General features: G+C 57.3%; 1 protein-coding gene across 1 annotated transcript in view; it reads right to left on the bottom strand.

The window, feature by feature from the left end:
- The window catches only part of SULF2 (sulfatase 2), a 99,030-nt gene that overhangs the window by 15,390 nt on the left and 68,992 nt on the right, over nt 1-14,648 (bottom strand). Inside the window, exons 4-9 of the mRNA XM_054573630.1 lie at nt 13,686-13,837; nt 10,396-10,565; nt 5,449-5,599; nt 4,162-4,337; nt 1,602-1,730; nt 150-206 (exon numbers count right to left, since the gene is read on the bottom strand). Coding sequence (XP_054429605.1) covers nt 150-206; nt 1,602-1,730; nt 4,162-4,337; nt 5,449-5,599; nt 10,396-10,565; nt 13,686-13,837 — 835 coding nt within the window. The remainder of the gene's footprint in view (nt 1-149; nt 207-1,601; nt 1,731-4,161; nt 4,338-5,448; nt 5,600-10,395; nt 10,566-13,685; nt 13,838-14,648) is intronic.

Genomic DNA, 14,648 nt, shown 5'->3' with positions numbered 1-14,648 from the left:
CCATGCAGCCAGGGCCCCACAGTGAGGTCTTTAATACCATGGGAACAGGTGGGGCTGCCAGGAGCGCCCTGAAACGAGGCAGCTATGGGGGTACCTGGGTGCTGCTCAGCTCAGCTGCCCCAGGTGTCTCCCTGGGACCCAGCACTCACCCCCTCTCCACCAGGAAGGAGTCCCGCCAGACCCTCATCTTCTTTTTCAAGTGAAACCTAGAAAAGAAAGCACATCAACATGGGGACCTCCCACGCCCCCTCCCTGTTCTCCCAGAAGCAGGGGCGATGCCCAGAGCCAGCCTTGCTTGGTTCACAACCAGCATAGACCCCAGGTCCCCAGGGAAGATGGGGAGAGCTGGGCACGGGAACGGCTTTGCCGCCCACGCCCTCTGCCCCCAGCAGAGCTGCACCTCCCCAGAGACTTGCATCTGGAGGCACATGGGCTGGGGTGATGTAGGTCAAAGCCACATGCAGCCACGTGTGCGCACGGCTGTGCCTCCCAGGAACTCCAGCAATGCCCCCGTGTTGGGGGAGGTTGCTTCCACTTAGGCTCGCACCAGATGGAGTGGCTGCGCTGACTCTTGGTGAATTACGCTGAGGTTTCGGGGAGAGGGGAGGATTCCCCTCTTTGACCCTTTATGGTGGGCTCTGTGTAACTTAAGCGCACTTTTCTTGCTGTTTCCGTTTCCCAGGCAGGGACTCAGGCTGACAGAGGCAGCTTCCACGCTGCACCTGGCTCCCCACCCCTGCCCACTTCACACCTTTACAGCGTATAAAGCCTCGCAATTGGAGTGAGAGGCTCTGCAAAGGCGGTTCCCTAAAGGGCAGTCAGATGTGGATGGACAGTGCCCACCAGGGCTGCACCTTCTGAGCTGCTGGGGGAGAGCAAGTCTGAGTTGCCATAGTCAGTACTCTGGAGCTGGGACCCCAGTGGGCAGTTACAGTGTTGGCCACCAGGTGTCGCTACTGCCATGCCAGTGGCTCTGTCTCCCTGCTTTCAGGTCCCCGCCAGGCTCAACTCACCTTCCCACCTGCCTATGGTTTGCTCACCATCCTGGTTCCCTTTTCTGCCTCCAGGACACTAGAGTATGTTCCCATCATGCCCTCTGGCACGCAAGGCACAGAGCATGGTGATGGGGATTCAGCCTCCAGTCTGGGGTCTGAGCGCTGGGGTGGGAGCCAGACTTGCCCAGGGACCCCCGGCGGGGCGCTCAGGTTCTCTGGATTCAGGTTCCAAACTGGTAAAAGGGGATTCTAGTGATCCTTGCCTCACCGGGTTATCGTGAAGAGCAAAATGATAAAATCCCCTCCACGTACTCAGGGCCTGGCAACAGGGAGTGCTTCTCGAGTGTTAATTCCTGCTGTTGCTATTTCTCGTTTTACACAATTTTAGGGTCTGCAACTGGTCACCCTGGCCACGTTCCAGACAGGAAGCTGGAACCTGAGAAGGACCACCCTTCTCTCCTATGGCGGAGAAGTGGTTGGAACGGGGGACCCCGGAAACCAGCTCCTGGCTTGGAGTTGCACCCCCTCCTCAGACCCACAGTGTGGCCCCAAGTTCACACAGTGGGCGGGGTGCCCGGGGGCGCAGCGCCCCCTCCTCCTCCTCACCGATTCACCGGCCGCTCCGTGTCCAGCAGCTTCAGGATGGATTTCCCATCCATATCTGAGGGGATGTCCAGACCGGCGATGTCCAGGATGGTGGGGGCCAGGTCGATGTTGAGGACGATGTGGGGGTTTCTGGGGGAGGGAGGCAGGGAGACCAGACTTGGCCACCTGGGCACCGGTACCCGGCTTCCCTCCCTCGGGAGAGGGGCAGCTGGAGGGGCGGCGGTCGCCAGGGACGCAGGCCCTGGGGGTGGGAAGCTGGGATCGCATCACTCCCTGTATCTCAGCCCTTGATGTCCCTCTGTGGCCTGATTTGCCTGAACCCTGTCCCCCCACCCCCATACCTCCGTGCCCGACACACCGTGGGGGTTGCAAGGAGTCACAGGCCATACTTGACCTCTACTCGGCTATTTCTTCAGCTGGGAATGCCCTCCCTGCTCCCCATTATCTGAACAAAGGACACCCACCTTTAAGAACCACCCCAGTCCCAGGCCTTCCCCTGGCTCTGTTGCCGTCCCCGGCAGGCCAGGTACGGTTTGGCCTCAGGGCCTTTGCTCTTGCTGCCAGAATGTTCTCCCTCCAGATTCCAGCAGAGCACGGCCTTTCCCTCACTCCCCTTAGTTCTCTGACTGAGAGGGAGCCTGTGACAGATTCTATGGGGCCCTGTGGTCCCCACCTTCCAGTGTTCACACCTTTGTGTGATCCGTTCCCCTCAAGGGTGGGCCAACAGAACACAGCAAAGGTGGCAGATGTCACTCCATGGAGTGTTATGTGATATATGACCCTGTCTTGCCAGCTGTGCCTCCTTCAGCTCTTCCTGAAGGAGCAAGCCGCCATAAGCACCGCCCCCCCCGCCCCACCGCAGCAAGGACACTCGGTGAGCAGCCTTGGGGACAGGCTGTGTGAGTTCAAGTCCTCTGCTCATACTCGCACAGCCTCGTGAGCGGGGAAGGACACACGAGCTACGACGGGCCAGTGACAGCCCCAGGCTTCTGTGGCTTCCTAAGCCAGATGGCTGGAAATCACGGCAACGCTGCTGCCACAAGAGAAAAGCCTTCCGAGAAGGAAGTAAATTCAGAAGAAGCAGGGCAGAGAGGAGGAAAATGAGAGCCTCTCGCAGTCATGGGGTGACTGCTGGATCCAGCCATCCCTGAAGCCAGGCCTGGCCTTGGACCTTGCAGTTACTTTAGTTGCTGCCTTTCTTTTATCTTATTTAGTGTTATCCACTTTGATGGTCACTTCTGCTTGCAACCAAAGGAGTCCTGGCTGACAGACCTCCTGTGCGTCTTCAGCCCCAAACTCAGTTTTGCCCACGTGGAGTTGTTTTGGGGCCTCAGAACCAGACCACAGACTCTGAGGCGGACCAGCCCCACAATGCCAGTGCTGCGGAGCCCCTCGGGGGTCACATTCTTTCAACTCTCCGGGGCGGCTCAAGGTTTCCCAGAGGCCATGTGGACAGGCAGGCAGGAGCAGAGACTCTGGCTTCGGAGCCCAGCTCCCTTCCTTACATGTGACCCCAGGCATCTGACCTTGGTGTCCTTCGGTATGAAAGGGACGACGATCACAGCACTGCCTTCACAGAGCCGTGGTGATGCTCAGATGAACACGTGGGCGTAAAAAGCTTAGACCCGGCCTTTGAACGGCCACCACACAGTTATTATTACGCTATGATTATGGTGGGGCAGGAGGACCCTGAGGCCAGAGAGATTTGATGAGGGGGGCAGAATAAGGGGGACGAGGCCGGGCTGGGCTCTGGAACTGTCACCAGGTGTCCAAGGCGGCGGGGTCATCTCAGTCCCCCAGGGTGCGCGCCCGTGCCGTCGGGGGGAGTTCTGCAGCACAGCCCTGCCGCTGCCTGTGGGGGTCCGGTCTGGGTCCAGGGATCAGATGGGAGTCAGAGCAAATGAGCGACTTAAGAGTGATTTCTCTGCATTCCAGACCCCCACCCAAGTTGGTGTCCACAACGTCCCTGCGGATCCGAGGAAGAGGCCTTCTGCCTCTCCCTGCTCCGGATGTGTTTTTTTTCTTTCTTTCTTTTTTTTTTTTTTTTGTTGCTGCCAGAAGGTGTCACCTCAAAGCTTAACCCTGAGAGAAGGCTGGCTGAGGGCCACATGGCCCTCAAGGAAGGGCGGCAGGGGGGCCGCTTCCCTTTGTGCTACGGCCTGAGCTGGCCCATCTCCTGCCTCCCCCCTCCCTTCCCTGCGGCGGGGGGATTCCTCCGACAGCCACCAGACCCCAGGGGCGCCCAGCCAGACAGAAATCAGGGCGGCATTCCCACCTGCTGGCGGGACACACGGGCCAGCTCCCGATGCCCTGGCATATCGCCCGCCACAAAGCTTCTGTTTGCACAGGTGCTAACGGCTCCTGGCCTCTCCTTCCCCAGCAGCCACATAAATGCCTCAGAATCCACCCCGAGAGACAGGATCGCTGCTTCCCTTGGCACCGAGGTTCACCTGCAAGGACGGGAGCCGCCCCAGGGAGGGGGCTCGGGGCTGCACGGCTGAACCGCCTGCTCCTTGCCGCCCTGGGCCTTTGGAGCAGCGAGGGGGTGGGGCGCACTTACAGTGAGCCGGCCTCCACGTTGGGGCCCCGCACGTAGAACGGGACCCTGATGTCGAACTCATACGGCATGGACTTGCCCTTCACCAGGCCGAACTGGCCGATGTGGTAGCCATGGTCAGCGGTGTACACGATGTAGGTGTTGTCCAGCTCGCCCGTCTCCACCAGCATGTTGTAGAGCTGAGACACAGGGCAGCAGGTGAGGGTGCCTGGACCGGCGTGGAGCTCGGAGAGTCCTGCCCGCTCTCTCCGCGGCTGGCGGGACCCTGGGTCTCAGGCCAACTCCTCTCAGTGGGGCCCCTGGGGCAGCCTCCCTACGGCCTGTCACTTTCTGTCCCCTTCTTCAGGGCAGTCCTCACCTTCTACCTCTCCCATTTATTGGTGGGTTGTCTGTCTCCCTGCTTTGGAATGTAACTAAGCTCCATTGGAGCAGGACTTCCGTCACTCAACAAATGCTGATGAAGGAAGGAAGTGGGCCCACAGCGGGGGCGGGGGGGGGCGGGGGGGGGCCTGAGACCTACTGCGCTCCAATGGAACCTTCTGCGACACTGCCAACGTCAATTTGTGTCCTGGGCAATACGGCGGCCACCAGCCATGTGCGGCTGTTGGGCGCTTACAATGCGGCTGGTGTGACTAAGGAACTGAATTTTAAATTGCGTTGTATTTTAATGAATTTAAATTTAAATGGTTGTGGATAAAGTATATGGTGTATGTCCACACAATGGACTGTTGCTCAGCAGTAGAAAGGAATGGAGCTCTATGGGCCCCAAGTGGATGAACTCCGAAAACATACACTATGGAAAGGAATCAGTCACAGGGGGCCACACGCCGTGTGATCCCATTCATACGAAATGTCCACAAGGGGCAAAGCCACAGGCACAGCGTGGACTGGTGGCTGCCTAAGGCTGAAGGGCCGAGGGGGTTTGGCGGGGTGGGTCAGGCTGCGGGGTTTCTTTGTGGGGCAATGAAAGTGTCCTAAAGGTGATTGTGGTGCTGATTGTACAAGTCTGCAAATGTATTAAAACTGCTAAACTGCACGCTTCAGCTGTGTGAGTTGTGTGGCATGTGAATTTTCTCTCAATGAAGATGCTAGAAAATGTAAAGAGCCACACGCGGCTATCGTAATGGACAGGCCAGAGCGAGAGTCTCCGTCTCCTGGGGCAGGGGTGGTCCGGATTGCTCAGAGCCCTTCTCCCCAGGCCGCCACCATAGTGATACTCAGAACGGGGTGAAGGGCGGGGGGGAGGGGCGTCAGCAGGAAGGCGCGCGGGTGAGGGGGGCGGCGACCTACCGTCTCCATGGAGTCGTCCACAGACATGAGGGTCTGCAGGCGCTTCCGCTGGAGCATGTTGGTGAACTCCATGTGGATGGGCTTCATGGGCCCCGTGTAGCGCATGATCCAGTGCTTGTCGGGGTTGGGTGCATAGTTGTAGCTCGGTGTGCTGGCGGGGAAAACACACACGCAGAGGACAGGTCAGAGGGTGGCGGGTAGCCCCTCCCCGCCCCCGGCCCAGCCAGGCTGCGAAGGAGCGCCTGCCCTGCGTCTGCAGCCCAGTGTGAAATGCCCCCACCTTGCCGTGGGTGGGCAGTGGACGCCGGCGCCAGGGCCTCTGCCACTCGTTAGCTCGGCATGTCTCCACGCGTGGAGTGGCCACATGGGAAGACCTCAGGAGGCACAGTGTTAAAGGACCTGGGGCCCCAAACGCAGCAAGTCCTTCCCATTCCAGCTCTGTCAGCACAGCGAGACATCAAGGCCAAAGTCTCGCTCCGGTGTCAATCTTCCTTTAGCACCTGCCTAGAGTGTGCGTGTTTTTCTTTTTAAAGGAGGAGAGAGGCTCACGTTCGGAGCCTCCAGCAGGCACAGTGCCCGGTTCTCATTGAACAGGATCACGTACATGCATTTCCCAGCTACCTTGGGTAGACGGCAAGCGGCAGCTATCACGGTGCAGGCGCGCCTGCCACAGTTTCCTTTTGCAATAGGTAGATTTTGGTTTCCAAAAGGGAAACTGATTATAACGTAGATAACTAACAGACGTGCATGCATGGCTGACGTTGTGAGGATGGCGCCTGAATGGGTGCATTTGGGACCTGCCACGTCCTCTGGTGTCATTGGCCCAAGCACTGTTCCTGTTTGATTTAACCCCTCATTTACAAAGGAGCAAATGGGAGTCAGAGCAGTGTGGGGGGGCCGGCCGGCGTGGGGTGGGAGTGGGTAGGGGAGCCGCCGCCCGCTGAGGCCGCTGCAGAAGGGTCAGCGGGGACGACGAATGGGAACCGGACAAATAAACTTTGACTTCCACCGAGTGCTTACCACGTGCAGGGCACAGCCTGAAGGGTCTGCCTTGCACCGTCTCATTTAATATTCATAGTGGTCCTAGCAGCGGGCGCTAATTTTATTCTCCGTGTGTGAGAAATGAGGATGCTGAGGCCCAGCGAGGGGACTAGGTTGCTAAAGGCAGAGATGGGGTCTGAACCCCCACAGCGGGTACGGTGGGCTTCCCCGACGGGCGGCCCTGCTGCGACCCTCACACCTGCAGTGTGTGAGCAAAGCTTTGGCCAGGAAATTCCTGCCGGCAGATCGAGCAGCAGGTACCCAGGTTAATTCAGCCCCGGCCTCAGAAGCTTGCAGATGATCCTAGTGGTATATTTATTACTCTGTCCCAAACCAAGGACACCTGTCACCGCACCCCAGGATAGGAGCTATGAAAGCCCCGCCAACATATGGGGATCCTGGGTGGGGACGCCGCGGATGGGAAGTGCTTTATTTTAAGCCCCACAGACAGCAGGCATCCCTGGAGCTGATGATACTCAAGGCCCCCCTAGATCTTACCCCTTCCCCAAAGCTGCACATAAAGGTTAAATTTCCCCATGAAGACAAAAGGCTTTTCAAAATGACAGTTAAGGGGCAACGGCTGCAGGGGTTGGGGGCGGGCAAAATGGGCCTTGTTGGAGGGCCCAACTCCCTCCCCTGAGGGGGGTGAGGGCCCATCAGCACTTTTACAGCCTCTTGAATGTCAGAATGTTCTCGGGGCAGAAGTAATAACACTGCGGCCTGGCCGTTATGGAGACGGTTGCTATGCAGAGCCCGTGAGTCACAGCCTGCAGATTCCTGCTGGACTTTGCTTTCAGTCCCTGGCTGGTCTCCCGCCGCTCAGTCCAACCCGGCCCAAGGCCTCCTTTGATTCTGAAGAGCGCTGCGTGCTCCTGCGGACTAGCTTGGGGCCTGACCCGCGTGTAGAACATTCCCAGGAACAAGCGCCCTGCCACCCCCTCACGGAGGGGCTGGATCTGGGCTGCTGGCTGCCGCTGCACAAAGAAGCTCTCAGGGCGGCTGGGCGGTGTGGGAAAATTGTTCCCCGGAGCCCGAGGGCCACATTCCAGGAGGCAATTTTGAGCAATCATCCCTGAATCTATTACATTTGGTGAGGATGGTGTCGGTCCGGAGGCTGGCGCGGGGTGAGTCTGTCGGGGCGGGGGTGGTCCGGAGGGCGGGTCCTGAAGCCCTTGCCCCGAGAGGCATGGGCTGCAGGGCCCGGAGTCCCACTTGCGGCCAGTGCCACCGTCGCCTGCGCCAGGCCAGCCTTCCTCAGAGACGGTGTTGAGGCATTTTCATGGGAACCCAGCAGCCCGTTGGATGGAGTTGCAGCCCTCACCTCCTCAGGAATCCGAGGAATGTCCGGCCTGCTCACAGCAGGGCCTGAAGGAGGGCCTCCCCCTTCGGTGGGGGAGGGGCCTGGGGGGCGACTCTGCCCTCGCAGCCCCTCACCCCAGGCTGTCAACCCAGCCTGGCTCCCACGGGTTAGAAAAGGAGAGGCCCAGGCACCCACAGTCAATGCCACGCTGGAGACGCAGCTCTGGGGACTGGCGTCCGCATGCGTGCATCTCCGTGTGTTTGCACGCCTGTGTCATAAGTGTGTGTACGTGCCTGTAGGTTGGCGTATTTGTGTCTTTGCATGCTTGTGTGTATGTGCCCGTTTGGATATGTCTTTGTGTGTCTGTATATATGTGTGTCTGTGTGTGTATCTACATGTATCTGTGTTGACCCTGAGATATGTGCCTGTGCTTGTGTGTCCACGCTTGTGTAACTGTATCTCTGTATGTGTGTTTGTGTCTGATCCGTGTGTCTGTGGGTATCTGTGTGCACATGTATCTGTGTGTGTGTATGTATCCATGTTTGCATTTGTGTGTGTGTGTGTCTCTACACGTGCGTATGTGCACCTGTGGCTTTGTCTCTGTACCTGTCTGCGTGTTCGTGCCTGCATCCGTGCGTACCCATTCAAGGGTGTGCGTAAGTGTAAGGAGCGAGGGAAGGGGGATGATGGCAACAAGCAGCGTTTCTCAGAACCTGCAAGGCCCAGCCCCGGGGCAGGGCGTGGGCTTGGCGGGGTCAGAGTCTCTGACGGCAGCCTCCTGATAGAAGGATCTGGAACTCCGACCCAACCTGCGGGGCTCTGTCCCCTCCTCGCCCCCCTACTGTCATAACTAAACATCCCAGCTGCAGAACTTTCTGGTTTTGTTTTGGAAATGATTATACCCCAGAGATAAGAGAGCCTTCCAAACACACCCCTAATAAGGCGAGGGGGTTCTCTGGGTAAGTCATAGCAGGCGCTGCTCATGCTCGACTTCTGTAATTTTCATTTCAAAGGGAAAATAAATGAGCAGGTAATGTCAAACAATCTCATCATGAAACACCAGGGCTGCTGGGGGGGAGGGGCACTGCCGGCGCCGCTTTTAAAGGAGAAACCACGGAAGCGAAGCGTACCCCCCACCCCACGGCCACTCCCTGAGGTGGGACTGAGCCGGCCACATGCCCCCTCTGCAAAGGTGAGCCGTCAGTCAGGGTGGCAGGAGTGGGCTGGAGGAGGGGACAGGCAAGTCGGCTGCCCAGAGAGGCCGTGCTGCCCTCTGGGGGATGAGGGCGGCACTGCAGCCCCTGGAACGCAGTTCATCACCTGTCAGTCCTCCTCCCCAGAGACCAGGGATCAGAGGCTAACACACCCCGGATCCTGTGCGAGCCACTCTGGTGCTGGCAGAGAGCAGTTACAGTGAGGGGCCGGCGGAGGGCCACGCCGTCTGCACGCAGTGAATTCAACCCCCAGAACAACTGCGCCGTCCTTGATGCCCCGGTGTCACAGCAAAGGCTGCTGAGTGTCACCCCGAGGTGGGAGGAGGTCTGAGGCAGAGAAAAGTAGGACTTTCCAGAGAGGTTTACTCGCTGCTGGCTGGAGGGGGGACTGGTGGGTGGGCAGAGAGAGGGCGGGTGGGAGTGGAGCCGCGATCAGGTCCTGTCTCTGCCTGTACAAGCTGGGGGTCCTCCGGGAAAAGACCCCACCTCTCTGTGCCCCATGACCTGGCCTGTAACGTGTAATCGACAGACAGCCTCCAAGGGAGCCCTCCACGGCCCCTGCTTCCTGGTGTCACACGCGTGGGCAGCTCCCTCCCACGCTGCAGCAGCAGTGACAGAATCGGGCAGGGCAATGGGGTGTCGCTGGGGTTAGGGTTAGAGGACCGTGGCTTCTGCCCCAGCCTCCCGCCACCTCCCTGCATCTGTCTGCCTGCCTGCCTCTCACTCTCCCGGACCACGTGCTCTGGAGCAAGCCAGCTCCCATGCAGTGAGAAGCCCAGGCAAGCCTGGGGGCGGGGGGGGGGGGGGGGGCGCTGCAGCCCCTTCGTGACAACCTCAGGAAGCCCTGAGCCAGAACCTCCCAAAGATGCCTCTCCCAGACACCTGACTCCCAGGCACCCTGGTGAGGTAATATCCTGAAGCTGGAAGCTGCTAGACTTCAGGGTAATGTGTTAACTAAAACATCAAGGGTCACTGTGAATAGTCAATAATCTGGTGCCCCGTAGTGGGCTCAGCCCCGAGCGTGCCACACGGCTGATGCTTAATAAAGGCGGGCGAAGATGTTACTGGTCTGATGAAGCTGTGGACCCCTTCCCAAAAGAATGTTTTAAAATGTATACAACACAACACATGGGATTACAAAGGAAACCTATTATGCTGCAAGGCAGTCCTAGGCACAGACCTCCTGGCGGGAGGACGTGGGTCCCAAGTTAAAACTGGTCGCCTGCTCTGGTGGTGTGGCCAGTTGGGCTGGATCTGTACCCGCTCTCCCCGCAGGTGAGCTGTGTGTTCCCGGGTTCTTTCGCCCAGCTCTGTCATTGCTGTGACAGTACTGTGACCCTCCCCTGCCCCCCATGCCAACCATGGGCTCCGCAGGCGGGTGCCGACGCTTACATGTGCTGCGACGCGTTGGGGAAGAGGCGGGAGTACTGAGGGGCTGAGTCCTCGGGGCCGTGGGGGGCTGCGTGGCTGATGACCATTAGCACGGGCCTGTGTGGGTACATCTTCTTGGACGTGCGGAAGAAGCTCACGCTGTCGTTGGTGATGAGGTCTGTCAGGTAATCCTGGGGGGGCACGGGAGAGACCGGAGAGCTCGTGAGGAGCCGAGCGTTCATACCAAGTGCGCCAGGCAGCGGGACACAGCAGAGACCAAACCAGCCAACCCCTGCCCTTGGGGAGCTGACGGTCTAGGGGGCGGATAGGCAATAAGTGAGCAAGTAAAGAGTGTGAATGTCAAATGGTGCTATGCATGATGGAGGGGGGAAAAGCAGAGAAAAGTTTCGGGAGGATGGGCGGGAAATTGCAACTTGTCATTCATTCATGGTAGATGCTGAAATAAAGATAGCTTATACCACCGAGTGCTTATGGTGTGCCAGGGACTGTTGTGTTTCCTTGTATTAGCTCGTTTAATTCTTACACAACCACAGAAAGTGTGTGTGATGCTAAATCCTGTTTTCTAGAACAGGAAATGAAAGCACCGAGAAGCTATGTGACTCAATGTCACACAGCTGCAAAGTGTTACAGCCAGGCCCCCTGAGTCTTAGTTCCTAAGCCTGAAGTCTTTTCAAGGCTCCGGGGACTACCAGGCAGCAGGGTGGGTACATCCTGCGTTCCCAGAGTGCCTGCGTTGGGGGCAGGAGCAGATGAGCTTGTCAATAAAACCCCAAGACAGCGACAGGGCATGAGAGACAAAGAAAGACAAGATGTGACAAAGAGAAACTGGAAGCTGGGGTGGGGAGCACACTTGAGCTGGGGCAGTCAGGGAGGGCCTCTCTGAGGAGGTGACATTTGAGCTGAGACCTAAGGGATGAGAAGAAGCCAGGCACGGGAAGATCTACATTACTGGGATTCATCTTAGCTGCTGGCATCTCGGGGGAGCTTCGCCGACGCCTGGGCCCACTCCCAGAGTTTCTGGTTGGATTGCTCAGCCCAGACACCAGTCTTTTAAAAAGTTGCCCCAGGTTATTCCAGTGTGCGGCCAGGGTTGAGAGCCACTGATGCAGGGAAGAGTTCCAGGCAGAGGGAACAGCCAACACAAGGGCTCAGAGGCAGGAATGAGCCTGCCACATGCTTCAGCAGCAGAAAGCGGGGAACCGGCGAGGGCAATGCTGGGATGTGCTGAGCAGCAGCACAAAGGCCTGTGCGGTGAGACCCGCTCCGATCCTGGGCGGCAGAGAGCGGGGAGAAGCGCAGGAGGAAACGGGATGGGTGGAGACTGAGCACCTTCCTGCCTCAGCCATGAAGCTGAATGAGCCTAAAACTCTCCCTGAACGTGGCAAATCTTTAGCTGCTCATCTCTCTGGTAGGTAATGAGTTCTTGAAACGTACCCACTGCTTTCCAGGGAGCAGCTCTGTCTGAAAGAGTCACTTTCAAACTAGGATACTATTTCAGAGGAAAAAAAGGTGAAAAAGTGGTTCCAGATTCTACCCTGAGTTATACTGTATCACACACCCACCCCCCGCCACTGGTGTCTGTGTGCATCCACAGACATGCCTTCAGGGACACACAGGCACTGCTTCCATGCCCGAGGACGGCACCACAGTGGTGTTGATACAGCAGTGACCAGCAGCGGGAAGGTGACTGCTGGCCTTACACTGTGTTCCTATGAGTGGGGCTGTGTAGACAATTCAAGGGCCCTTGACTTGTGGTCACCACGGTGGAAAGTTGCCCAGGATACACTGTTGGGAGAAAGAGAAGGTTCCCGGATCAAGCTGGGGGGAGAAAGCTGGACGGCAGAGGGCGAGGAGAGGCCAAGCGCCCGGCTTCACGGGTTCCGCGGTACCAGGATGAATCCCGCACAGTCACTGGGGGCTGCGGGGAGGGGACGGGAGGGGAGAGAGCTGCTTGCTACTTGATGTGCTTTTCCTTGAATGCTTTTTTATCATTAATTTTAGGAGTACAAAAGGGCTTTACATGGGGGCTTGTAGAACCTATCGCATAAAAATAATGTTATGTCAATGGAAGAGATGCTGGTCTGGTTGTGGAATGTGATCTGAAGGTGTTAGAAAAGCTCTTAATATGGCAAAGGTAACTAACAGTGGATCTCAAAATGCGGCAAAGCTCTTGGGTAAAAGGAGGGGTCGGATCCCAAGAGGAAGTCAACTGTCAGTGCCTCTAGGGGACGAATCCTGGGGTGCCCCACCCACTGAACCTCGCTGCCTCCGGCCCCGAAGGGGACTGCAGCTTTTCCTAGTAAACCCACCTTCGTGATTCGATCTGAGAACTATATGCCCCGGCCAGAGCCAATGAGATGCTATGATGCTTGCTGGGCATCCTGGGCGAGAGACTCCCGTGCTTTCAGCAGGGCAGGAAGCAGAGGGGATGGAAGGACAGCTAGCTGAACTGCTAGTAGGAGGGGGGAGAGAGAGTCTGTGAATGGGGTTGAAGAGCAGAAAACAGAGCTCAGAGGAGAGAAACTGCCGGAAAGTCGTGTTTGAGCCTCTGGCCCAAGCTTCCTCTGATCTGTTACTGCTGGATCAGTTGCATAAGCAAATATGTTTCCTCTTCAACTGAGCTTCTGGTCACAACTGAAAGAGGAGAGTCTGATTCAAGAAAGGATAAATCTGCAGTTTAGGGCAATCCAGGAAGGCTTTCTGGAAGAGAAGGTAGGTGAGACTTGGGTAAGTTCAGGGCTGGCGAGCACCAGTAACGATGCTGGGCTCGACATACTAACCATCAAGACAGGCACGGTTGAAATGGCTCGCAGTGGAGATGACACAATAGAAGACAGGGCTGGGGGGGGGGGGGGGGAGGGTGTGTGTGTGTCTGTGTGTGTGTGTTGTGTGCACACGCACACAGGTGTCTTTCTCTACAGTGGCCGACTCACCCTGGGACACCCCGTACCTGGCACAGAGCTCGGCACAGAGCAGGTTCTCAGTAAATACTTGTTGAGGGAACGAATGACTAACGTGATCAAATTCAACTGGTCCCCTCACCTTAGATGGCTGTTGTGAAGATTAGACACCCAGCCCAGTGCCCGGACCATAGCAGGTGCACATTATTGAGGCTGCAAGGGTGTGCCCGTTTCCCAGGTTTGAGGTTCTTAAGAGCAGGCGGCAGAACCGAGGGCACAGAGCACGGGCCAAGGACGGGCTCTGAACCCATGCCCACGGACTCGCTGCCTGTCCCCTGGAGGGCGGGGGCAGAGGACCACGCAACGGGCTGTGAAAGCTGCCGTACTTACCTTGGAGTAGTCAAAGCCATGCTTCTCCTTCACCCCGTTCCGACAGAGTGTGTAGTTGTAGAAGCGGGAGTTTTTGAGGAGGCCGACCCACTCCTTCCAGCCCGGGGGCACATAGGAGCCATTGTACTCATTCAGGTACTTTCCGAAGAAAGCTGCGGGGGAGAGGAGGCCAGGACGCCATGTGAGACGCAGTGAGAAAAAGCCCTTCCTGCCCTTCCTGGGCACCACACAACCGTCCTGCGCTCCAGGCCTGAGGACAGACCCGCCCGCTGAGCACGGAGCCCTCGGCGAGCAGGTGACGGCGGGGACCCGCTTCTAAGGGTTTTTACATGCATAAAATAAAATATATAGGATTACAGAGGAAATCAATTATTTTGAAATATAGTTACGAACACATTAAAATATTTTCCCACATAACCGCTGCTGTCTTTAAAAATTATTTTTACCTAAGATAGCAAATCGAGATGTTGCAGAGAGGGATCATTTGAGAGCAGCGATGCGTGCAAATACTTTGTTTTGCAAAATCTGCAGTGGCTGCAATGGAATGTTAGCATATGGTTGGTTTCCACGGATGACAGAGTTATAGATTCTGCCCACCTGCTGTGGCTTGTGGCCTACGTTCATAATGGAAGCGACTGCTAAGTTTCAGTTGTAGGTTAGTGAAAGTAAGAGCGAATTTTTCTTTTCTTTTTTTTTTTTGCATTCACGTTTATGGGCCCCTTGAGTTCTGTCTACTGCACAGCGACCAGAATGGCTGACGCTAAGAAACGGACAGCACCACGCGTTGGGGGAGGGGTGGAGCAACTGGAACTCACACACCTGCCGGTGGGCGTGTGAACTGGTGCAGCCAACGTGGAAGGCTGCTTGGCAGTGCTGGCTCCCCTCGCACATGCTTATACCTTCTGACCCGGCGATGGCATCCTGGGTGTTCACTCAGCAGAATTGCAATCATTCACAGGGTCA

The sequence above is a fragment of the Pteronotus mesoamericanus genome, unplaced genomic scaffold, assembly GCF_021234165.1.
Source record: "Pteronotus mesoamericanus isolate MK-2021 breed Mesoamerican mustached bat unplaced genomic scaffold, CSHL_Meso_final contig_25, whole genome shotgun sequence".
NCBI classification, from domain to species: Eukaryota; Metazoa; Chordata; class Mammalia; order Chiroptera; family Mormoopidae; genus Pteronotus; species Pteronotus mesoamericanus.
Note: the sequence above shows the minus strand (reverse complement) of the source record. Positions and strands in the feature narration are given on the sequence as shown.